General features: G+C 61.6%; 2 protein-coding genes across 4 annotated transcripts in view; one reads left to right on the forward strand and one right to left on the reverse strand.

Annotated features, from left to right (window-relative positions):
• The first annotated feature begins 219 nt into the window (after positions 1–219).
• Positions 220–17,635, forward strand: SLC29A4 (solute carrier family 29 member 4). 3 transcript variants are annotated; one of them, XM_004440877.3, is made up of 11 exons: positions 2,410–3,597; positions 3,743–3,928; positions 7,372–7,503; positions 7,759–7,872; positions 8,366–8,494; positions 10,996–11,070; positions 12,596–12,843; positions 13,478–13,619; positions 13,780–13,967; positions 14,854–15,094; positions 16,287–17,635. In XM_004440877.3, exons 1-11 carry the CDS (start codon positions 3,333–3,335, stop codon positions 16,427–16,429), a joined length of 1,863 nt encoding a protein of 620 aa, XP_004440934.2. In that variant the 5' UTR covers positions 2,410–3,332; the 3' UTR covers positions 16,430–17,635. The 3 variants fall into 3 exon arrangements, with proteins under 3 accessions (XP_087273625.1, XP_004440934.2, XP_087273624.1); XM_087417499.1 differs by lacking the exons at positions 2,410–3,597; positions 16,287–17,635 and adding an exon at positions 220–339 and having other exon boundaries at positions 14,854–15,572; XM_087417498.1 differs by lacking the exon at positions 16,287–17,635 and having other exon boundaries at positions 14,854–15,572.
• Positions 17,636–18,859: 1,224 nt separating this feature from the next.
• TNRC18 (trinucleotide repeat containing 18) overlaps positions 18,860–23,529 on the reverse strand; it is an 89,692-nt gene continuing 85,022 nt past the window's right edge. Inside the window, 3 exon segments of the mRNA XM_087417500.1 lie at positions 18,860–20,312; positions 21,132–21,206; positions 21,338–21,574. Of these exon segments, the coding sequence (XP_087273626.1) occupies positions 20,106–20,312; positions 21,132–21,206; positions 21,338–21,574 (519 nt within the window). The 3' untranslated portion in view covers positions 18,860–20,105.

Consider the following 23,529-nt stretch of genomic DNA (forward strand, 5'->3'; position numbering starts at 1 on the left):
GGGCGCCGCGGGAGGGGGAGGGAGAGGGGGAGGAGGAGGAGGAGGAGGAGGAGGAGGAGGAGGAGGAGGAGGAGGAGGAGGGAGGGGAGGGCGGGACTCCGCTCGGGGCGGGCCGGGGCGGAGCGCGGGGGCCCCGGCTGTGCTCGCCGCTGCGCTGCGCCCCCGGACGCGCTCGGCGACCAGGGGCGGCGGAGCGGGACCCACGGAGGACGCCGGCCGCGCCCGGCCCGAGGCGGGGTGCGGGGCGCAGCGGCCGGGGCGCGGGCGCCCAGGGGTCCCGGCGCGGGGCGGCGGGCGCGGGCGGGGCCGGGCGCGCCGAGGACCCCCGGGCCGGCCGAGGTAAGCGGTCCCCGCGAAGGGACGGGCGGGCGGGGACCGGCGGGGCGCGGGGACCTGTCGGAGCCTTTGTCTGCGGCGCGTGGCCCCGCTCCGCGCCCCCTCCTCCTCCGTGCCGGCCGGGGCAGCCGAGGCCAGGGGCGGGGGCGCGTGACCCCGGGGACTCTAAGTCCCCCACCTGACCCCAGCCCCTGCCCCGGGAGAAGAGGGCTCCCACCCCTACCCCCTGTCCAGCATCCAGACCGGGCCAGCCCCCCACCAGCCCAACTGCCAGCGCAGGACCCAGACCCGGGAAGGGAGAGAGTGGCCCGTGGCCCGCCCGAGGCCATGCCGGCCTTGGCGCGACCTCCTTCCGGGGCACGACCTAAGGGTCCTTCCACCTGAAGTTCCTCCCTGACCCCTTCCGTCCCTGCTCACCCCTTCCCCAGCCAGCCCCCTCCTAGTTCTTGAGAAAGTCGTCTGCAAGAGGCCGGCCTGTGCCCAGGGGTCACCTCGGAGTGGCCAGGGGACTCTGTCCTTTGCCTAGGGGCGCAGGCCTCGGCACCAACTTTGTTGCTGATGGGGCCAGGCAGGCAGGAGCCTGGGGTGGGGTGCTGCCAGCGTCTACAACTGCAGAAACCAGGGCCGCGGAGGCGTGGGTCCTGGCGGCTCAGCTGCCAGCCAGCGCCTGTGGCCAGTGCATTCACCTGTCCTCCAAGAGCTGCAGGAAGGGAGTGGCCGGAGGGTGTTGAAACTCACTTTCCCGTGGTCAGGACCAACCGGGAGGAGCTGGGGCAGTCTAGAACGCTTGGCTGGGGAAAGGGCAGCAGAGGAGTCACAAGCCGGCCCAGGCACAGGGGCCTGGGGCCAACCGGGGGCATCCACTACCAGGGCTCCTGGCCCCCGGGGAGTGTGAGGCCCGAGGAGGGCCAGCACTGCTGGCTTTCCAAACCGAGTTCAGGTCCCTCGTTCCCCCCGGCTGGAGGTGCGGCGCGCGGCCCTGAGAGGGTCAGCGTGGCCTTGGGGTCCAGATGCCTGGCCTCCACAGTGCCCGGGGCACATTCAGATCCAGTGTCCATTCAGTCGCAGCTAAGATGGGGGGAAAAAGGAGGTCGCCCAGGCCAGGGCCCCAGTATGAGCTGCAGGAGCGCTGGATTCGGCTCTCTGTGCCTCAGTCTCCCTTTCCACAAAGTGGGGGCATGAGCTGGGCTTTCGGGACTACTGGGGTCGGGAGCCCTCTCTGGCCCCAAGCAGTGTCCGGAGGTGGTGGCCTGTGTGACTGCTGAGCACGTGCTGTGTTCAGCCAAGCCTTCCCTGCTAACCCCCGCCCCGCCCTGTTTGTGAAGTGCTTTCTCACCTACTCCTCCACAAGAGGGAGGTGGGGAAACTGAGGCCCAGGGGGCCCGTTGAGGCAGTGACCAGTGACCTGAGGGCCAAAGAGATGCCCTGTGTCTTCTCAGCTGCGCCCCGGGCGGGTGTGGAGGGCTCCTGACAGGGTGGGGGAGCAGAGAAGAGCCCTGTGCAGGCCCTTAAGTATTAATGAAAGGAGGGGTCTGGGGAGGGGCAGGCTGGAGGCCTGCAGCCCCGGAGTGGGGGTCGTCCCCGGTGCACCCCTGCCCCGCCACCACATGAGGCCCAGCCTCTGCCCAGGCCAGTGAGGTCATGTTTAGGGGCCATGAGCCATGGTAGGGGGAGCCAGAGCCCTCCCAGGGGGCCTGGAGAGGCACATGGGGACAGTGGCTGGGGCGGACAGTGTGGGTGGCAGCTACCCGCCTCCCGACTGAGGAGCAGTGAGGCCGCCTCCCGGCTCGATGCAGAGCATGTCTGCAGCCGGCCGGGAGAGGCCGAGCGGAACCTCAGCGTGGAGGCGGGCGTGTCTGGGCGCTGCGGCTCGGGAACCTCTGCTGAGCACAGGCCAGGGGTCGGGGCTCTGGTGTCCTCAGGGGGCTGGAGGGAGGAGGGTTCTGTCGTTGTAGACCGGCTGCCGCTGGCCGCCGTCCTGGCCCTTCTTATCAGCGGAGGGAGGCCGGGCATCTCCAAGCCTCCGCTGCAGGATCCTGGCCAAGGCTGAGCTCTGTCCTAAGTCCAGCTCGGTCCCCCAGCTCCAGGTGTGGCTGGGGGCCCAGGGCTGGGGGCTCAGGAAGAGGACTGAGCCTGGAGGGGGAATGACACCTGCTTCCCAGCCCCCCCTTCCCCACTGCTTCTGGGGACCCATCAGCTTGGGTCAGCCCCCCCGGCAGGGCCAGAATGTCCCCAGTCCCCAGGACCGACTGGAAGCAGTGATGGCTCCAGCCCCCAGGCCCGGATAAAAGGTCTCCTTGGAGAGTTAGGAAAGGAGGAAGGAGGCCAGGAGGGGGCGCTCCATGACTCGTCAGCACCACAATGTGGAGGCTGGGGGTTGGATAAACTGAGGCAGGAGAACCGGAAGCAATGAGATGAAACGGGGGTCGGCATGGCTGTGTGCCAACCGCAGAGAAAATCGGAGTAACTCGGGCGCGTGGGATCCTTCTCCCGGCTTCTCCCATGGGTCCCCCAACCCGTGCTCACGGACTGGGGAAGCAGAGGTGCCACCCTCCGTGCCCGATGCCGTGGTGTCCCATCTCTGCCCCAGATGCTCTACGACGGGCACGTATCCTTTTTGCAATCAATAGAATGAATAAAGACCATTAGAAAAATGAATTGGTAGATGTTTTAGGGAAAGAACCAGAGCCCGACCCCCACACACAGGGTTACCTATACAGTGGGGGTGTCTCTCCATTGCGGATCAATTAGCTCCTTCCTTTCCTCCAAAGATAAGGGCTAGCAGATTTGAGCTGAAGCAAGAGAAACTGAGGCAAGATCAAAGGAAGGACTTCCTGCCGCTGAAGGTGGCTGGCCCTAGAACGGAGGGCCGTGGTGGCCCAGGGTGTCCCACAGGCCTGGGTTTGGGTCTGGGCTCCACCCCTGACTGCCTGTGAGAGCCAGGTCACGGGGCGAGGAGGATTCACTCCCTCACCCTCGTTTTCCTCGGCTGTAAAATGAGTGACTATCAGCACCCCTCCTGGAGGGAACTGGTGCGTGGGACACTGAGCACAGTGCTGGCACGCCAAGTGTTCCACAGTGTCGTCTGTTTTCTGACTGCTCACCAAGTCCTGGCATTCCACCTCCAAAATATTTCTCCGCTGCATCTATTTCTCTCCATGCCTGCTGCTGCCACCCCCATGCAGGCCTCCGTGGTTGCTCCCCACTGCAGCAAGGGTGAGCTTCTTGACGCAGGTCACACGGCATCACTCGTCCGCTTAGGTTTGTGCCCACTGTTTCAAAATCAGTGGAATGAATTGTGCAGATGGCCCCAGGCGGGGGGCGGTGCAGGCTTGGCCACTTGGCAGCGGGACATGGGGGTCCCTCCTCCCCGCCCCCTCAGCCGCCTCCTCTTCTCCCTCTGCAGCACGGGCTGCCATGGGCTCCGTGGGAAGCCAGCGCCTCGAGGAGCCCAGTGTGGCGGGCACGCCGGACGGGAGCCTGGTGACGAGCTTCAACTTTGACAGCTGCCAGCTGGATGAGGAGGCAGCGGCGGGGGCCGCTCAGGGCCAGGGCGGGGGCGCCGGGGGCGGCCCGATTTCCCCAGACTCTGGTGAGTGAGGGTGCGGGCAAGGTATACATCTGGCCCCAAACAGGGTCTGGCCCTGGGAGCCCGTGGGAGCCTGGGGGAGGGGCGCCTTGGGCGGTCACTGGGCGCAGGAGGCAGCGTCTGTCAGGGCGGATTGCTGTTTGCACAACAAACAAGCCCACCGGCTCAGTGTCCCCACCCTAAGGCCGCATGTCCAGTGCAGGTCACCGAGCAGGGCTGTGGAGGCTCCGTCTTGCCGGGGGCTCCCGTGGCCACTGGGCGGGTGAAAGGGCACATGGTGAATCACGGACTGATCCATACCGTACATAAAGCTTCCATCTAGAAGAGACACGGGTCACTTTGGTCACATTTTGTTGGCCAAAGCAAGCTACACCTCGCTTCAGTGGAGACGGGGAAGTGCCGGAAGGGAGGAGGATTGATGTGAGGTTCAAAGACCTGATTTCCCATCTTGCTGTATGACCTGGGGCAACGGCCCATACCTCTCTGAGCCTCAGTGTCCCACGTTGAGGAAATAGGCCAGGTGCTTGTGAGTTCAGACTTGCAAAGTGGGCGGCGTGTGAGTCTGGAGGCAGACAGGTTTGCGTTCATCGCCAGCTCCCACCCCTCTGCCTCTCGGGGACTTGGGCAAGTCACTGTTCTCTGGGCCTGGTTTCTTCATCTGTGAAGGGGAATGATCCTGGTGCCACCCTCAGTGTGCTTGCAACAGAATCCCTAAGACATGGCTTAGGACTGTCCCCAACACTCTGGTGGCCCCCGTAAGTGATAGCTGTGTTGGGTGGTTCTGGATTATACTAGATTGTACCACCTCAGGCTGGGAAGTAGGGGCTCATTCTCTAGTTCCCTCCCTTCTTTCTGCAGATGGGGAGTGGAGCTTCTGCTGGACCAACCCTGGGATGGGTTGGGGTAACCTCCCTGCCCCCAAGTACGTAGACGGAGCCAGCTCGGTGCCCATCCCCCCAGGTGCCAGACTCCTCCTGGCCAGGTGTGGCAGTGGCCCTGGCAGCCATGGCCATAGAAGTGGGTGGTGGCCGTGGTGGCCGTGGCAGTGGTGGTTTTAACTCTAGTGGCCTTGGTGGCTTGATGGTGGCTGGATCAGTCAGGTTTCCACCAGAGAAACAGAGCCAGTAGGAGCTACAGAGACAGAGAGCAGATAGACAGAGGGCTGCTGATGTGATGCAGATACAGATATGTACATACACATACGGATTTCCTACAGCAGTGGGCTCACTGAAGGGGAGGCTGGCTAAGTCTGAGTCTGTAAGGCACATGGTCAGGAAGGAAGATCACAAACAGGCTGAAACCCCACAAGTATGAGCTGTTTGGGGTCTCTGAGCTCTGGGAAGACCTAAAGGTCTTGCCTGATTAGGTCAGGCCCACCCAGGGTAATTTCACTCTTGATTAACTTAAAGTCTGCTAAGGGACGACTTTAATTGGAAAACTCCCTTCACAGCAGCGTCTCGATCAGCGCTTGAATGAACAGCTGGGAAATGTATTCAGCCTGCCACGTGGACCCTTAGAACTGACCGTCACAGTCTGCCCCTTGCCAGCTCGGTTCCCATACACAGCCCCTTAAAGCATACTTTATCTCCAAGTAAAGGCACCAGCAGTCATACCACGACCTAGCACGACCTAACTAACCCCCGTACCACCAAAACCAGGCTAACGCTTTCCCCGGAAGATGCCAAGGCCTCGTGTGGTGTTCACACCTCCCCTGGGATACCCCGTAACTTAAACACTGAGATGTGAAATTAACTGTTACGGACACATCTTATGGTAGATGATAAGGGAATAAGAGAGGGAACAACACGAGAGTATTTGGTTAACACGTGTACACACACGTTTCGTGTCACAACGAGGAAGGAGTGCTCAGAGCGGTTGCGGTCCTCGTGTCTGTGCCTGGTCACGTGCTCACGGCTGGGATTTACAGCCACCTCCTCCTCCTCCCTGTCTCTACCCGCCTCGGCCCCACTGGGCGCTTCAGCTGGTCCTGGCTCCTGCCTGGAGGGGTGACCCGAACCTCCATTCCTGAAGGTTCTGGGGGGCTAGCAGTCCTGCTGGAATTGGGGTGTCGTTTGCCATTGACCTTACTCGGGGCCTGGAAGTCCTACGAGATGCCATGTGTCTGTGCTCCGCACACGCTCGTCCTTTTGCCGCGTGTAGTAGCACCCTGACAGTCAGGGTCACTCACCCCTCTTCCCTGCCTGCTGATTCAGGGCCGGGGGGCCCCGAAGGGGCTGGGTGGCAGTCTGCTTCCAGGTCAGCGGGATGAGCGTGTCTCGGGGTAGAACATTCCTGCCTTTGGAACTAGGACATTTTGCTAGTGGATCTCTAAAGGTCGTAGTGAGTGGTCCCAGTCCCCTTCCACCCCGTGGTTCCTGGACACGTGACTACTGACCCAAGAGAGTCAGCCTGGTATACTGGACACTGATTTAGAGCATGGACAGCCTCCTGGGGGACGCCGCCTCTGCCCCACAAGCTGGCCCCGTAGCTGAGTCTTCAAAAGACCATTCTACCGTGCTGTCCAGCCAGCTGCTTCCATGGCCACTGATGGCGATAGTCGTGGTGGCAGTGGTCTCTTGGTGGTGGACAGTGGCCGTGGTGATGGTTGCACTGGCCACCGTCAATGGTTGTACATCTCTCAGCCATGATTCTGATGACTGGGGCAGCTGTGGCCATGAAGGTGGATGGTGGCCATGGTGATGGTGGCCCTGACACTGGTGGTGGCTATAGTGACAGTCACCATGGTTATAGTGACTGTGAAGGTGACCGCAGTGGCTATGACAGTGATGAGAATGGCCGTGATGCAGTGGCATTGGCAACCATGGCTGTGGGGATGGACAGAAGGCAGGGTGATGGCCGCCATGACACTGGTGGATACGGTGGCCATGGTCATGATGGACCGTGGATATGGTGATGGTGGTCATGATGGTGGGTGCTGTGATGACGGTGGCCATGGTGTTTGGTGACTTGTGATGATAGCCATGATGGCACTGGCATGGACATGGGCAGTGGTTGCCATAGTAATGGACAGTGGCCACAGTCATGATGGCTTTGGTAGTTTGGATATGGTGGCAGTGGCCATAGTGATGCCGGCTGTGGTGGGAGCCAAGATGGCAGTGGCTCTGGTGGCTGTGGCAGATGAATGGTGGCACGGGATGGTGGGCTGCCATGTCTGTGATTAGGATAATGGCTGTAGTGGCTGTGGCTGAGGTGGTCATGATGGTGGGGGCTAGGGTGGACTCGGTGGCCACGGTGATGGCGGCCGTGGCGATGGACCACAGCCCTGGTGTGGCGGCCATGGCGATGGACCGCAGCCCTGGTGTGGCAGCCGTGGCGATGGACCGCAGCCCTGGTGTGGCGGCCGTGGCGATGGACCGCAGCCTTGGTGTGGTGGCCATGGCCGTGCGGGGGCTCGTCCACTTCTCACCTGGTGTCTCTGGGTCTAGCGGCAGAGGAGCCAGCGCCCGACGACCGCTACCACGCCATCTACTTTGCGATGCTGCTGGCCGGCGTGGGCTTCCTGCTGCCCTACAACAGCTTCATCACCGACGTGGACTACCTGCATCACAAGTACCCAGGTGGGTCCCCCGGCCGCGCCCTCCCTCACCGGCTGCCCGGCAGGCTCAGCTCTGGCCGCCGCCCTCCGGAAACCCCGTGGGCAGGACCCTGCTGAGGAACCCGTTTTATTCAAATCCTGGCTGAGCTGTGAATTGCTGAGTGACCTCAGGGCAGCCACTCACCCTCTCTGGGCAGAGCGAGGGGGCAGCGCCTGGCAGGGGTGGGTGCAGAGGGTGGGCTCCCCCTGAGCACCTGTGGCTGGCTGACCCTCACAGGGACCTCCATTGTGTTCGACATGAGCCTCACCTACATCTTGGTGGCGCTGGTGGCCGTGCTCCTGAACAATGCACTGGTGGAGAGACTGAGCCTGCACACCAGGATCACCGCCGGTACGCCGCCCACACGCCCCCCGGGGCTCCCAGCTCCCACTCGCCTGGCCTGTCATTCAGCGCCCCGGTTTCCCGGCCTCAGTCTCCTTGCCTGTAGAATGGGCACGCCTCCTAGGACTGTTACGGGGTTCAGTGTATGAAAATAGGGTCAGGCCCACAGTGGTCCACAGGCTAGCTGCTGCCTGGCCCCTGGGGAGGCTCTCGTGCACCACACAGTGTATCCCAGCCCACGCTCTTCCCTTGGCCTGGTCTGCCCTTCCTTTCTCCTCTTCATGGCGACTTCCAGTTTCAAGGCCCAGCGCCAAGAGCACCTCCTCCAGGAAGCCCTCCAGGTGCCCCTCTTAGACTCTAAGATGTCCCTGGCCCTCCCAGTATTAAGGAGAAGGGCAGAGAGAGAGGTCACCTCAGACCTGGCTCTACAGGGGGGGTGGGATGAGGGGGAGCCCCAAGCCCAGCAGCTCACTGCCCTCCTTTCTGGCTTCTCCCCCGACAGGCTACCTCCTGGCCTTGGGCCCCCTCCTCTTTATCAGTGTCTGTGACGTGTGGCTGCAGCTCTTCTCTCGTGACCAGGCTTACGCCATCAACCTGGCTGCGGTGGGCACCGTGGCCTTCGGCTGCACAGGTAGGGACAGGGGGCAGGGGCGGGGCTGAGCCCCCGAGTGCCTGCCGCAGGCCGACCCCCAGCCCCACTCGTGTGCTGGGGCATAGCACACGAGATGAGCCCAGCGCGGTGCCGGTCCGTATCCACACGCACACCCCACACACGGGCTCACACACAACACACACACACAGTGCCTGCCCCACACACGGGCTCACACACAACACACACACAGTGCCTGCCCCACACACGTGCTCACACACAACACACACACACAGTGCCTGCCCCACACACGGGCTCACACACAACACACACACACAGTGCCTGCCCCACACACGTGCTCACACACAACACACACACACAGTGCCTGCCCCACACACGTGCTCACACACAACACACACACAGAGTGCCTGCCCCACACACGTGCTCACACACAAGGCACACACAGAGTGCCTGCCCCACACACGGGCTCACACACAACACACACATAGTGCCTGCCCCACACACGGGCTCACACACAACACACACACAGAATGCCTGCCCCGCACACGGGCTCACACACAACACACACACAGTGCCTGCCCCACACACATGCTCACACACAACACACACACAGTGCCTGCCCCACACACATGCTCACACACAACACGCACACAGTGCCTGCCCCACACACATGCTCACACACAGGGCCAGAGCGCACACACCATGCACGCGTCCATACCCCGCTGTGCCACATGGACATTGGGGCAGTTCCCTGCTTTTCTCTGATATAAACTGGCCTTCAAGGCCCATCCTGCCCATGTCACCGTGTCACTGTGTTTCTCTTGAGCATGGCTTCCAAACTAATTTTTTTTAAACTTTTTATTTTGAAAATATTTCAGGGGCCGGCCCTGTGGCGTAGCGGTTAAGTGTGCGCACTCCGCTGCTGGTGGCCCGGGTTCGGACCCCGGGTATGCACCAACTTACCGCTTGTCAGGCCATGCTGTGGCGGCATCCCACATAAAGTGGAGGAAGATGGGCACGGTTGTTAGCCCAGGGCCAGTCTTCCTCAGCAAAAAGAGGAGGATTGGCATGGATGTTAGCTCAGGGCTGATCTTCCTCACAAAAAAAAAAAAGAAAATATTTCAAACCTATAGAAAGGTTGCAAGAATAATATAATGAACCCCATATACCCTGCACCCAGAGTCTCCACTTGTTAACATTCTGCCATATACGCTGTCTCTTTCCATCCCCTCCCAATAAAGTGTGTGTGTATATATAAAAGATATAAAATTTCTCCCAAATATATATAAATATAAAATAATCCATGTTTCCCCCTAAACCGTTTGAGAGTGACGTGACATCATTACACATCTTGCCTAAACACCAACACTTCACTGTGTTTTCTAAGAGCCAAGATATTTCTTCTGTAACTACACTATGATTCCAAATTCAGGAAATTTAATGTGGATACCATACTGGGATCTAATCTGCAGTCCATGCTCAAATCTCACCAATTGTCCCGAGAACGTTCTTCATGGCATTTTATTTTTCTGACCCAGGATCCAATCCGGGGTCATACACTGTGTTTAGTGTCACATCTTCAGTCTCCTTTAATCCGAAACAGTCCTCAGCCTTCTTCTGTCTTCCGTGGCAGTGACGTTTTGGAAAGGTCCGGGCCAGTTGTTTTGTAGACTTTCAAACTGTTTCTGACCATGATTTCCAGGGAGAAAAACATTTTACATGTGACCCAGTGAACGTGTGTGTGTGTGTGTGTGTGTGTGTGTGTGTGTAAATGAAATCCAGGCTGTTATCCTGAAATAATATCCTCCATCTAGGCAGTGTGCTCAGGTCTGTTCGGTTCTGTTCTATTTTGTTTAAAAAAAAAGTGCTGGTGGGGACCGGGAGATCCTGGTTGGCCAGCCCTGCTCTGGGGTCTACATCTAGGCGTGGACTTGCCCGACCGCAGGGGATGAGCCAGTGCGTTTTTATTTTCCCCACAATTTCTGTCTGTGTTGGTTAGGATGAGAGAGGTTACACTGTAGTAACAAATGAGCCCAGACATCTCAGTGGCTTCGAGAACAGGACTTATTTCTGGCTCTTGCTGCGTGTCCAGCGTGTCGATGGGGCTCTGCTCCACACAGTCACTCGGGGATTCAGGCTGACAGCGGCGCGCCTGTAACGCGTGGCCTGCCTTCAGTCACCAGCCGCCAGGGGGAAGAAAGGCTGGAAGTCCTCGCGGGCTTTTCACAGCCTCGTCCAGAGGCGACGTGTATCATTTCTGCTCGTTTCTCATTGGCCAGAGCTAGTCCAGGAGTCTGGCCAGCCCCGGGGGCATGTGGAAGGCAGTACGCGCACTCTGTGGTGGGCAGTGCTGTTTCCCCCATGCCCTGCAGGGTGGTGGGACCAAAGCCCTCTGCCGCCGGTGGCGTTAGCGTCCGTTTCCCCACACACGCACCAATGTGGCGTTCTCAAACTTGAATTCCGTTCCAAGCCGACAGGTGATAAGTGGTGTCTCATGGTTACCCCTTTCTCTCTCGCTCAAGTGCAGCAATCCAGCTTCTACGGGTACACGGGGATGCTGCCCAAGAGGTACACGCAAGGGGTGATGACCGGGGAGAGTGAGTATCCGCAGCCCCCGGCAGGGGGCGGGCTGCCCAGCTCTGGGAGCCTCTTCCTGGGGAACCCCCAACTATGTGCCCCACACCGAGGCAGGGCTCACAGCTCTGGGGCTGCCGGGCTGGAGACGGGGACCACCATCTCCCCTCGCCTGGCTGGTGGGGGACTCCCAGACGGGAGGGGCATGGCTGTGATGTGTGCACGGGGTAAGCCACTTTACATCCCAGATGTCCGGTGCCGAACCTCAGCGCCAAGCTCTCCGTAGAGCCCCAGGCCCACCCCTGCTCAGCAGCCCCCCCCCGGCTTCTCAAACTCACTTTCCCAGGCTCACCTCGTCATCTCCCACCTGCCCCTGCTCAGTGAATGGCGCCCCCGAGCTCAGACCCGAAACTTGCCAACACCCAGCCCTCCCCCAGGTCTTGTGGACTTGCCCTCCAGGCTCACTCCTTCATTCCAGCCCCGGGTCCAGGAGGCCAACCCCCTTCTTGCCCTGCTGCCCCCTCTCTGCACAGGGGCAGCACCACCCTTAGGTCGGCCCCACACTTGGAAGCACCTTTCTCCAGATGCCCTCCATCTTCCTTCCGTGCCTGGACGGGCCAGGGTCAGCAGTGCTGTCCAGGCAGGAAGCTGGGCCCAGGCCAGGACCCGCGTGGGCTCTGGTCCCCATTTCTCCCCTCTGGGGCAGTCTGCACCCGCTACCTACAGTGAGGTCGACCAGAGGCCCCCAGGGCTCCAGGCCTCACGTCTGTGGAGCTTGGTTCCAGGAAGGGAGCAGGCAGGTGGATGACTTCTGCCAGCCCAGACATGTTTGTCACGGAGAGGAGGAGATGCGGCTGCCAGAATGGTGCTGACACGCTGATTTGGGGTGACTTATGTAGCCAGGGGCCCCACGAAAAAGATTTACTTGGGGTCCCGCCCACACTAGGGGTGGCCCACAGTGGCCACGACCTGCCCCTGCCAAACACTGCCCAGTGGCATGTGGTCACCCTTAGACGAACCCCCATCCTGCCCAAGACCCCCCGCCTGCCATGATCCCGCCGCCCTCCCCTGTGACCTCAGGACCCCATCCACACAGTTCCAAGCCCTCCCACTGCCTTTAGCTCCTCAAACAGGACCGCGCCGAGCTCACGCCAGCTCCCCGCCAGGGGCTCGTCCCCCCAGTCTCTGCCTGCACCCCCATCACGCACAATGGTTGATGTTTTCCTGTGACTTGTTTGTGCCTGTGTGCTGTCCCCGCTGTGTCCTCAGGGCAGTACGGTGCCGGGCACACAGCAGGCACTCAATAAATGCTCCCGGGGTGTGCGTGTGAGCAGGCAGCAGTGCTGGGGAGGGGCGTCTGAGTGGGCACATTCTGTGGACCATCATGTGTCTGAGGCCGGGCAAGGCTGGGCAGACTGGGTTGGGGGCTGGGAGGGCCTGGAGCTGGGGCAAGGGGGGCAGGACTGGGCCAGAGCCAGCCTCAGGCGGGGCGGGGCGGGGTCTGGGGAGGACAGGGCCCAGGCCGGTCACAGCCCCCCATCACCGCAGGCACTGCGGGCGTGACGGTGTCCCTGAGCCGCATCCTCACCAAGCTGCTGCTGCCGGACGAGCGGGCCAGCACGCTCATCTTCTTCCTGGTCTCCGCCGGCCTGGAGCTGCTCTGCTGCCTGCTGCACCTGCTGGTGCGCCGCAGCCGCTTCGTGCTCCGCCACACGGCGCGGCCCCGCCACAGCCGCCCGGCCGCCCGGCCCCGCTACTGCGTGCACCACGACGTGGCCGCGGGGGACGTCCACTTCGTGAGTCCGCCGCCGCCGCCGCCTCCCTGCAGCCAGGGGGGCCCGAGGCCCGGCCCAGCGCCTCCCGCTGTGGCCTCCCCAAGGGGCCTCCCGGTCCCGTGGGCCAAGGTGGCGGTTGTTGGTGGCGCCGCGCATCTGCGGCTGGGGACCCGGGCGCCCTCTGGTGGCGGCAGGCCGCACGGCCCCCGAGGGCCCAGGGCTGCAGGGGTGGAGGCACCTACGGGATGAGGCGCAGGAGGCGGCTGCGCAGAGGGCAGGGCGGGGGAGCCAGGGTTATCGCAGACGTTGATCCAGCAACTCACTTGGGCCCTCGGCTGGGGACACTGCAGTGAGCCAGAGACACCGTCCTCCGTGGAAGCCAGAGACCCGGAGACGGGCCAAAGGATGGAAACTAGGGGCCTCCTTAATGGTCAAAGAGGTTCCCCAGGAGTGGCTTTTGGGCTGAGACCTGACCCGTGTGCAGGGGGAGATGTGACGATACACAGGAAGGGTGTTGGGAGCAGAGGGAAAAGCACGTGCAGAGGCTCAGAGGCTGGGAGCAGCTTGTGTGTTTGAAGGATGGTGAGGAAGTGAGGGCGGGCAGGAGGCCTCAAGGGCCCCCCCCAAACCCCGTCTTGCTTTGGCCTCCCTCCAGGAGCACCAAAGCCCAGCCCTGGCTAACTGCGGGTCCCCGAAGGACAGCCCAGCCCACGAGGTGACCAGTGGCCACGGGGGTGCCTACACGCGCTTCGACGTGCCTCGGCCGAGAGTCAAGAGGAGCTGGCCTTCCTTCCGAGGTGGGGGCGGGCCGGGTCCCGAGCTCGCAGCAGCACCGCAGGCACCCCTCCCCACCGTGGGCCCAGTCGTCAGTCTGTACCCGCGGGTGGCGCTCAGGCTGGCCGAGGCGGGTCGGGGCCCGCAGGGCGCTGCCCCCTGACCCCAGCCCGCCGCCCACAGCGCTGCTGCTGCACCGCTACATGGTGGCCCGCGTCATCTGGGCCGACATGCTCTCCATCGCCGTGACCTACTTCATCACGCTGTGCCTCTTCCCGGGCCTCGAGTCTGAGATCCGCCACTGCATCCTGGGCGAGTGGCTGCCCATCCTCATCATGGCCGTGTTCAACCTCTCTGACTTCGTGGGCAAGGTGGGCCGCCCGCCCCTGCCCCTGGACGGGGGGTGTGCCACCAGTGGGGGTGTCAGACCACCAGGGCCACTGACGGAGGGTCCCCAGGGAGGGATAGGCCCTGAGCTGAGGATGCGTGTGGCTCTCGGGCGGGCAGGGTGGAAGCCAAGCAAAGGCGCTGTTCCAGACCACGTCCCAGAGGGTGGCCCCCAACTGACCCCACAGGGTGGCGCTGGAGTGTCAGCTGTGTCCCCGAGGCTGGCACCGGCTCTCGTCCTCCCGCCCCACGCTCACTAGTGAGTGGGTCTCTGACAGCACAGGAAGAACCCGAGGGGGCAGGGCCCCAGAAATGGCTCCAAGGGGCCAGAAGGATTCGAGCAGAGGGTCCTGTGCTCCGAGTGCAGGGCGGGGTTGGGAGTCAGGGCTGGAGTCAGAACAAAGCTGCCGTTTCTGGGGCAGTCCTTCTCTAGATGAAGGAACAAGAGGCTCAGAGAGGGCAAGCCATTTGCCTGCGGTCACACAGCTGAGAGGGCCGAGAAACAAGTGTGTGCTTCGAGAGGGAGCAAGGCTTAGTTAGCGGGTGCAGCTCCTAATCCTATTGCTTCCTGCTATGCGAGTTGATGCAAGTGGGCCTGCCCCTCTGGGCCTCGGTGTCCTCACTTCTCAAGAGCCCCCACCCTGCGAGGGTGCTGCTGTGAGGACTGAGTGGGGACGTGGGCAGCATTCTGATGGGGGCTGAGCACACGGCACGGGCTGTTTTGCTCTAACGAGGGGTTTGGTGGGTTCTAGCGGACGGAGCTGGGAAAGGACGGGGACACAGCCTGAGCTGGCCTGAGCCGGGCGTGTCCGGGACAGGGGGTGTGTCTGCGGTGGAGACGCAGGGGCCCACACGCCCGGCTCCCCACAGATCCTGGCGGCCCTGCCCATGGCCTGGCGGGGCCCCCACCTGCTGGCCTGCTCCTGCCTGCGCATGGTCTTCATCCCGCTCTTCATCCTGTGCGTCTACCCCAGCGGCGCACCCGCCCTCCGCCACCCGGCGTGGCCTTGCGTCTTCTCCCTGCTCCTGGGCATCAGCAACGGCTACTTCGGCAGCGTACCCATGATCCTGGCGGCGGGCAAAGTGAGCCCCAAGCAGCGGGAGCTGGCAGGTAAGGCCCCGCTCGGCCAGCCCCGGCTCACCCGCCTGGCAGCCGACGCCCGCAGGCCTGTTGGTGCTCCACTGCCAGGAGGGGAAACCAAGGCCCATAGAAGCCAAAGCCACACGGCAAGAAGGCGCATTTGGGTTCCAGGATTCACGTCACACTCAGGGAGCTCGTAGGTGTGGGGACATTCTTTAGTCACTCCTTCCTTCGTTCATTCCACAACTACTTGGTGGGCCCCTGCTGTGTGCCAGGCATTGTTCTAGGTGCTAGGCACACAGTGGCAACAAAACAGTGATCCTTGCGCTTCTGGGGCTGAGCAGTGTCAGAAGGCTTCATTGAGGGGGTGACTTTTGAGCAAAGACCTGGAGGAAGTAGTGAGGGAGCCAGCCACATGATAATGCAAGGGAAGAGCATTCCAGGCATTGAGAATAGCATGTGCAAAGGCCCTGAGGCAGAAGCAGCAGTGTGTGCCAGTGGCAGGGGAGTGAGGAGGTGGGAGGGGGCCGCTGTGAGGGTGGGAGCAGAGGAGGGACGGGATCTCACTGTGTTTGTTAAGGACCCCTGTGGTGCTGCTCCGACAGCAGAGAGAGATCAGGCAGGGACGGGGCATAAGTGAGGAGCTACTGCAACAGTCCTGGCCCTAGAGAACAGGGTTTGGACCAGGGCAGGGGTGCCGGGAGCTGGAAGGTGCTGGATCCTGGATCTGTTTTGACGGTAGAGCCCGTAGGTCTGCTGACAGATTAGGAAATGGTGTGAGAAAGGGACGTGGGGTCAAGAAGGACTCCCCAGATGGGGGCCTGCTGCTCAGGGGAAAAGGTTGGGTTGGTGTCCGCTGCGGTGGGGCGGCGTGTGGCGTGGGAGGGCGCCGGAGTCAGGCACCAGACACGGTAGGTCTGAGAAGCCCGTTAGACATCCCAAATTGCCCGGGACAAGGAGGCAGTTGGAGATGGGAGACTGGAGATAAAGGGAAGCGGACAAGGCCCGGGGCGCCCTGCGTGTTCAAACGGGGGCCAGTCCTCGGACGGCCACCTCCCCGGAGCAGGCAGTGGTCACCCGCTTCAAGCCTGGAAGACAAGGCTTTGGCCCCGGCCCTTTGTCAAGTGGCCGCCGGGTTCGTCTGCGGGGATTCGGCCGCTGTGGTCCCCGAGGGCCGCTCGCCGCCCCGTCCTCCGCCAGCTCGGGCCGGTCTCGTCCGCAGGGAACACCATGACAGTGTCCTACATGACTGGGCTGACGCTGGGCTCCGCCGTGGCCTACTGCACCTACAGCCTCACCCGGGACGCCCACGGCAGCTGCTTCCCCACCTCCCCCGCCAACGCCTCCTTCCCGGCCGGCCTCTGAGCCAGGCCTGGGCCCCAGCCGTGCCCCAGGAGGGCCGCTGGGGTCCAATCCAGGGACCCGAGGCCTGAGGCCCCCTCCCCGCCCCTGCCTGCAGTGCCTGCGGGGCCCCGGCCTCCTCCTCGTGCCAACAGCGCCACCCTCTCTGGGCCCAGCCACCTGTCCTTGCGGCCCCAGGGTTCTGCCAAGTTCTTGGAGGCCTGGGACGAATTGCTGCCACCCAGGGCTCCGCTCAGCACTGTGCTCTGGTCCCGTCTCATGCCCACCCTTCATCCTCCATCTGCGTCCAGTGGCCCCAGCTCTAGCCAGGCCAGTGCTCTGTGGGGTCACTCACAGGCGAGCAGAGCACCAGCCAGGGTCCCCGCCTGGTGACCCCCACCCCCGGGTCTGCTTTGAGGCCCCCGGCCCAGATCACACCATCCACGGTACCTGTCAGGTGCCGCCTGAGCCAGCCCTTCCTTCATCCGGGACCTTCGTCATGAACGTGAGGCCCTCAGAGGAGAGGGCCCATCCCCAGCCTTGTCACCCCACAACCTCTGCCTCTCACTCATCCTTAAACACCGGTTCTCCCAAACAAAACGCATTTGCCATAAGGGAATTGTAGCCCTGGGTCTGAATGGTCTCAGACCACGGTCTGCGCTGGCCTCTCCGCGACCACAGCTTTGGGGCACCCACAGCTAGGCACCGACCCCACACCGGGACCTCTCCGTGCACCCAGGCACCCACCCGATACCACAGGCCCGGGGGTCTGTGCCTGACCAGGGACCCCCCTCAAATTCTTGGCTCCTGCATCTGTCCGTGATACAGGAGGGGCGCAGTTTGGGGGCCACAAAGCAGGGCCCCACACCCTGGCTGAAGCCAACTTGACCCAGGCCTTGATCCCTGTCCGGCGAGGCCCAAGGAGGGACGTGACATGCCCCGAGTCCCTGGCAAAGAGGGAAGGCGGGGGTCCCACTCCAGCTTGGACCCTGCAGAGCATCCTGCCAAAGATGGGCTTTTCCGGGGGGGACGGCCTGCCCTTCCACACCCACAGCACAGCCGTGACCACCCCACCCTGCTGTGTCCCGTCCACCTGTCTGTCCACCAACTGTACCGCACCGGCCATTAAAAAACGAAGGCAGAGACTCCTCCACCGCCGCCTCCTGAGTAACGTCTGTGAGGGTGGGGTTGCCGCTGCCATTTCGGCCACCAGGGAGGGGGGGGTGCTGGTGGGACAAGGCCACCTGCGCAGCTGGGACCCCAGTCTTCCCGTCTTCCCGTCTGGAGAGGGGCCCGGCCTGCACCCAGGCCTGAAGTTTCCAGCGGGCGGGTGGGGGAGGGTCTCCACTCACCTGGTGGGCCTGGGACAGGTTTGTGGGGATGGGGCGGGGCTGAGGAGCGCCTTGGTGCCCCTTGGGTCACCAGCTCAGGGAGCATGGCTGCATCCCGCCCATTTGAAGGGGGAGAAAAACAAGGAGGGGAGGCACCCTGCCACCCCACTCCCTCACCCCCACCCCCTGGGGACTCAGCAGGTCCAGGCTGAGGTTCTGGGCTCCAGCAGCAACTCTGTTGCTGATTTGTGTGATCTGGACAAACTCCTGTTCTATTCTGTGCCTTAGTTTCCCCAAGGAGTGGGGTTGGTCCACTCTTTGATGTAGGTCCCTTTCAGCCCAGGGACCCACCCACCCAGCAGGCACCGCCCTTGGGAGCCCGGGGCAGCCACGTGGGCCAAGACCACGAGGGGCAATGCCACAGGGGCTGCCAGGTGGCGCCAGTGTGCTGTTCCTCCCCAGACTCCAGGTGTGGGAGGGGCCACCCACTGCCGCGGGACTCAGTTTCTCTGAAATGGGAGGATGGTCAGAGCCCCCCCGGCCAGAAGCTGGGCTAGCTGCCTTCTGTGTTAACGCTCTCAAGTGCCACGCTGTAACCTCTTCACACAGCCCTGCAACAGCAAAGCCTGGAATGTCACCCACATCCCATCCACAAGAACACCAGGTCACTGGGCAGTACCATGGGGTCAGGCTGGGAGCTGACCTCAGGGAGGGAGGGGGCGGCAGCCTCCCCTGCCGCTGCAGCCGCCCCCCTCTGCATGCGCTCAGGGCCACTCAGACCATCAGCATTTTGTGGACCTGGCTGGGAGCGCTCGACTGGCATTTTAAAGGAAGGAAAAAGAAGCCCTCCGGCCCCACACTAGCCAAGAGAACTCTCTGCACTGATGGACACGTTCTCTACCTCGGCTGCCCAATACAGTAGCCACTAGCCACGTGTGGAAACATGGCTGGTGCAACCGAGACACTTCTCATTTCTGTTCATATAAATGAGCTGAATTTCCACAGCCACAAGCGGCCCCTGGCTGCTGTACGTCTACTCTGCCCCCTGCGCCCGCCCAGGGGCTGTACCCCTTCCCGACACCCAGCCCACCCCGCCCCTGAAATGAGCCACTCCAGACAACGGTCCTTTTCCAATTATAGCTTTTTCTTTTCTTTTCTTTTCTTTTTTTATGAAAAAGATCACACAGAATTCGTCAACAAACAAAATTCCAAAAGAAACTTTTTTAAAAAAAGGAAAACAATAATTCCCCCAAAAAACAAAACCGAAGTCTGGCTTTTCCTTCCCTTAAGATTGTCTGGACGAGGCCTCCGCCCCCGAAGGTGGGGGCTGTAAGTGCCGTGGAGGAGCGCTGGCTCCCCTCAGCCTCTGCTCTCCCTAACTCTTCTCCATCGTGGGGGCGAGTACAGTACACCTGGGCAGGGGGTGGCGGGCGGGGTGTGCATGGGATGGGGGGCCTGTGAAGCGGGGTGCTAGACGCTCACGATCTAACAGGAAATAAAAAATAATATTCTGCACGTCAGAATGTGTTTGCTTTTTTTTATAATTTCATAGCTATTTTTTCACAGTTTTAAAAAGTTTATATTTATATATATTTATATATATTTATCTTTATATATATAATTAAAAAGTGGACTCCATCTGAAGGCGTATGATACAGGGGAGAGTCTGGGTACAATAAAACTGTACAGTTAAGAACGGCCGCCTCCCTCGGGCTGGCGGGCCGGGCCGGGGCCTTCAGCACCATTGGGGTTGTCTGTAGTGTGAGGGTCTGGACTGGGTGGGGGGCCTCGCTGGGGCCTTGGGGCGCGCAGCCCCCTCCCGGTGGCGCCGGCCAATGCTCCCGGGCCCCACCCTGCCCTGGGTCTGTACTCCAAATCCAGGCCATCCTGAGAGGGCGGAGACCGGCCCACGGCAGGAGGCTCGGGGTGGACTCCGTGCTGACGGGGGCCAGGCACGGGGCGCTCCAGGAGGACCCATGGGCGGCGGGAACCCCAGAGCGTCAGTTCGGGTCCTCGGAAACGCCTCCCCCCCGAATCCCCAGTCCGCATGGGCCCGAGGACGCCAGAGTCCAGGGGCCTGGCCTGGCCGAGTGCTTACAAGGTGCTGGAGGGGAGCCCCGAGGGGCCGGGCAGAGCCATACCCTGATAGCAGAGAGGGGCCCCTGACTGGGGGCACCGAGGAGTTCACAAAGGGGGGCTGGAGACGTGTGCACATGTGGCACACACGTGCATGCATACGGGCACACACATGTACACACTCACGGGCGCACTCGCATGCACACAACCGACACGCGTGGCCCCCGAGCTGTGGCAGTGATGGTGAGGGCCCATCGGCCCTCGGGGCCCAAGGCGGTGGGCGGGGCGCGGGCTCAGCAGAGCACGGGGACGCCGTCAGTGGAGAAGATCATGCCTGTGGTGGGCTCGTAGGTGCCCGCGAGGTAGTACAGGCCCTCGCTGTCCTGGTACTTCTTGGTCTTGAGCATCTGCTCGTACTGCTCCAGGCCCACCACCAGGCACTTGTGCGACACCGTCTGCACATCGTTCTCATCCACATGTGAGGACTGGTACAGGGCGCGCTGCGGGCATGGCAGGCGGTGTCAGGACGAGGAAGACCCCTCCCAGCACAGAGCACCAGAGAAAGCCTCGAGGGCAGAGCCCCAGAGACCGAGAGAGACTCCCCAGAGAGACCCAGAGACCAAGAGAGACCCCTCCAGAGAGACTCAGAGACAGACAGACCCAGAGAGACCCCCAGAGACAGACAGATCCCCAGAGACCCAGATGCAGAACACACCCCCTAGAGAGATCAGAAGACCAAGAGAGACCTCAGAGAAACCCAGAGACTGAGACAGACAGAGTGAAAGAGACCCAGAGACTGAGAAACAGACATAGAGAGACCCTCAGAGACCCAGAGAGACCTAGAGACTGAGAGACAGAAAGACCCAGAGACACAGAGACCGAGAGACAAAGACACAGAAAGACACAGAGAGACCCTCAGAGAGATCCAGAGACCGAGAGACACAAAGAAACATATCCCCAGACAGACCAAGAGACACAGAGACAGAGAGAGACCCACAGACAGAGAGAGAGAGACAGAGAGACACAGAGAGGGACTGGGGACAAAGATGGATAAAGAATAATTAAGCCAAAGACTGAGACAGAGACTGAGAGACAGACCAAGACCCAGAGAGGTGAAGAGACAGAGATCGAGAGAGAGAAAGAAACAGAGACACAGACCGAAAGAGACAGAGACTGGGAGACAGAGACCAAGAGAGACACAAAGACCACAAGCGACAGAGAGACAGAGGCCAGGAAACAGCGGCGTAGAGTCAGAGGGACAAGGGACGGGAGGCTGAGAGCGGGAGCCCAGGGCCCCCGGCTGTGTGGGGCCCTCCTACCTCCATGAAGTCCTTCCTCTGGCTGGAGGCCCGCAGGGCTGCGGGCAGGCTGCGGCCAGACTTCTGGTCCCAGTGCTGTGTGCGACAGACGAGGGGCAGTGGTGAGCCAGGGCCCGGCCTTGCCCAACCCCAGACCCCAGAGTGCGGCTGCCCTGGCCTCCACCTCCCCGAGCCGCGCCCGCCTGGCCCAGGGACTCGCGGCTCACCTGGCCCTCGTGGAGGCGCTTGCCGGGGCTGGTCTCCTCGGGGTGGTAGAACCACTTGACACGGACCACCATGTTGCTGCCCCACGACTCCCACATGCTCTGGATGCGGCCGATGTAGGGCAGGTTGGGGCGGCCGGCCGACAAGAACACGGCGCAGTCCCCGATACGGATCATCTCCTTGCCGCGCACGATGGCCTTGTAGAAGAGCTTGCGGGCTTTGCCCTTCATGCCGCGGCGCTGCGGGAGATGGGCAGTCAGGGCGCACCCGGCCCCGCCCGGCGCCGCAGCCCCTTCCCCAAACTCCGGGGGTTCTGCAGGGTTCGGGGCAAGGGGGAGGAAGCCCCTTGTCTAACTGGGGAGCCCTCTTTCATCTCTTTGGCATGCTGGGTCTCCGAGAGGGGCTCTATTTAAACCAAGCACTCTGCAGCTAGCAGGGACTCGCAACGCCCCGTTCCAGAGCAGTGTTGGCAAATGACGCCCACGAGGGCCCGCAGCCCCCACATGGCTCCACCCCGCAAGACTGCCTCACATGTGGGGGCCGCCACAGCGCACAGATTCATTCAACACACCCCCGGGGGGGTCACAGAGCTCGGCACTCACTGCGCAGCCTCAATCTACACCAGAACAAAGGGCACAGGGGCTCAGCACGAGTCAACCCCACCACGGCATGACCAGGGGCGAGTGAGCACAGGGCGCGGGCTGAGGGCCGTCCACCCGCCGGCACGGCCGTCTGCCCCCACAGAGGGCAGCTGCTGACGAAGGGCAGAGCCCCGGCCTGCAGGATCCAGCACTGGGCCCACGTCTGCAGGCTGCCAGGCCCCATGACAGGCTGGGGGTCTCTTTATTCACTCAACAAACACTTCCTGCACCCTCCTCAGTGCCCGAGCCTGGGCTGGCACTGAGACAGATGTGCAGTCTCCGAGAAGGGACCCAGCAAGCACCAGGCGGCTCCAGGACCTGTCACTGTCCCTAGGGGACCCCCCGCCCCGCCCCGAGAACCCAGGCCCAAGCAAAGCTCTGCCCTCCCACGGAAAGGGCAGGTCTTCTCCTCAAACTAAGTTCTAAAAGTCACTTCTCCCTTCTCACATTGCCTGCCAGGCAGCTCAACACCAATTTTCTGCCAAAATAGTAGAAACCTACATGCCCATTTCCTCCCGAGCCAGCAGTCCCTCTTCTACCTTTACTTCATCAGATTCCTGGTGGCGACAAGCTTTTGGATGTCTGTATTACTCATTTCGTATATGTTCTGTAAAATGCTCAAGGCACGGAGTAAATCAGTTTGAGGTGAGAGGAACAGCTCAGACTTCTAAACTGACTCATCTTTGACAGCAGGTAGGTTGTTGGCATCCAGCGGCTACTCGCCTTCCCACAGACCCCGCCCTGGTCCACATGGTTCCCCAGTGGGGCTGATCCCACCCTTGGGGTGGACACAGGACTCAGTCTGGCCAATCCAAACATCCCGTTCTCCTCCTGACCATTGTGATTGGCTCAGGGGTGGGTTCAGGACCCAAACCAAAGATATTCCAACAACTTCAGCTTGAAACCCTGGGACAAAGATACTTCCTTCCTACTGTCACTTCTGAGCTGGCAGACCATGAGCTGAAAGCTACTGGGGCTGCCTGAGAAGGAGACCGATACAAAGGAAGGAAGGAGAAACTGAAGCCTGGAGCACAGAGTGGTCCCAAGAGTGGGTCTGAAGACAGCCTTTGAGCCCCTGGATCCAGCTGTACCTGAAGCCAGACACCCCTGGACTTTTTTGTTCAAGAGGCCAGCCAGTAAGTTAGGCCTTGCGCTCTGTCCTCTACAGCAGTAAGAGCCCTCAGTGATACTGACATTAGAACTTGCAATGGCAAATGCTAAAATAAGGAATGGGCGTCACCATGGGGGCAGGACAGCAGGATGTGCCTGTCCTCAGCTGAGAAGCTGTTACTCCTTGATATGCCCCCTCAATAAAGCCCCTGCAGGATCAGAGCTCCAGGGGGCCTGGTCCGGAATGTCTGGCTGAGGCTTATCAGGAAAGATTCTAGAGAACCTACACGCTCAGGTTTGCTGCCTCAGTGGTGACCTTGCCCAGAGAGGCTCTTTCGGCCTGGATCCAACAATCCGAGGTTTAACGTCAGGTAACCTCCGCCCTGCAGGGTCAGAGAAGCAGATCATCTGCCCCAGATTCAAGTCAGTGCCTCAAAAGCAGG

The sequence above is a fragment of the Ceratotherium simum genome, chromosome 26 (genome assembly GCF_057802395.1).
Source record: "Ceratotherium simum simum isolate JZ-2026a chromosome 26, ASM5780239v1, whole genome shotgun sequence".
In the NCBI taxonomy this organism is placed as follows: domain Eukaryota; kingdom Metazoa; phylum Chordata; class Mammalia; order Perissodactyla; family Rhinocerotidae; genus Ceratotherium; species Ceratotherium simum.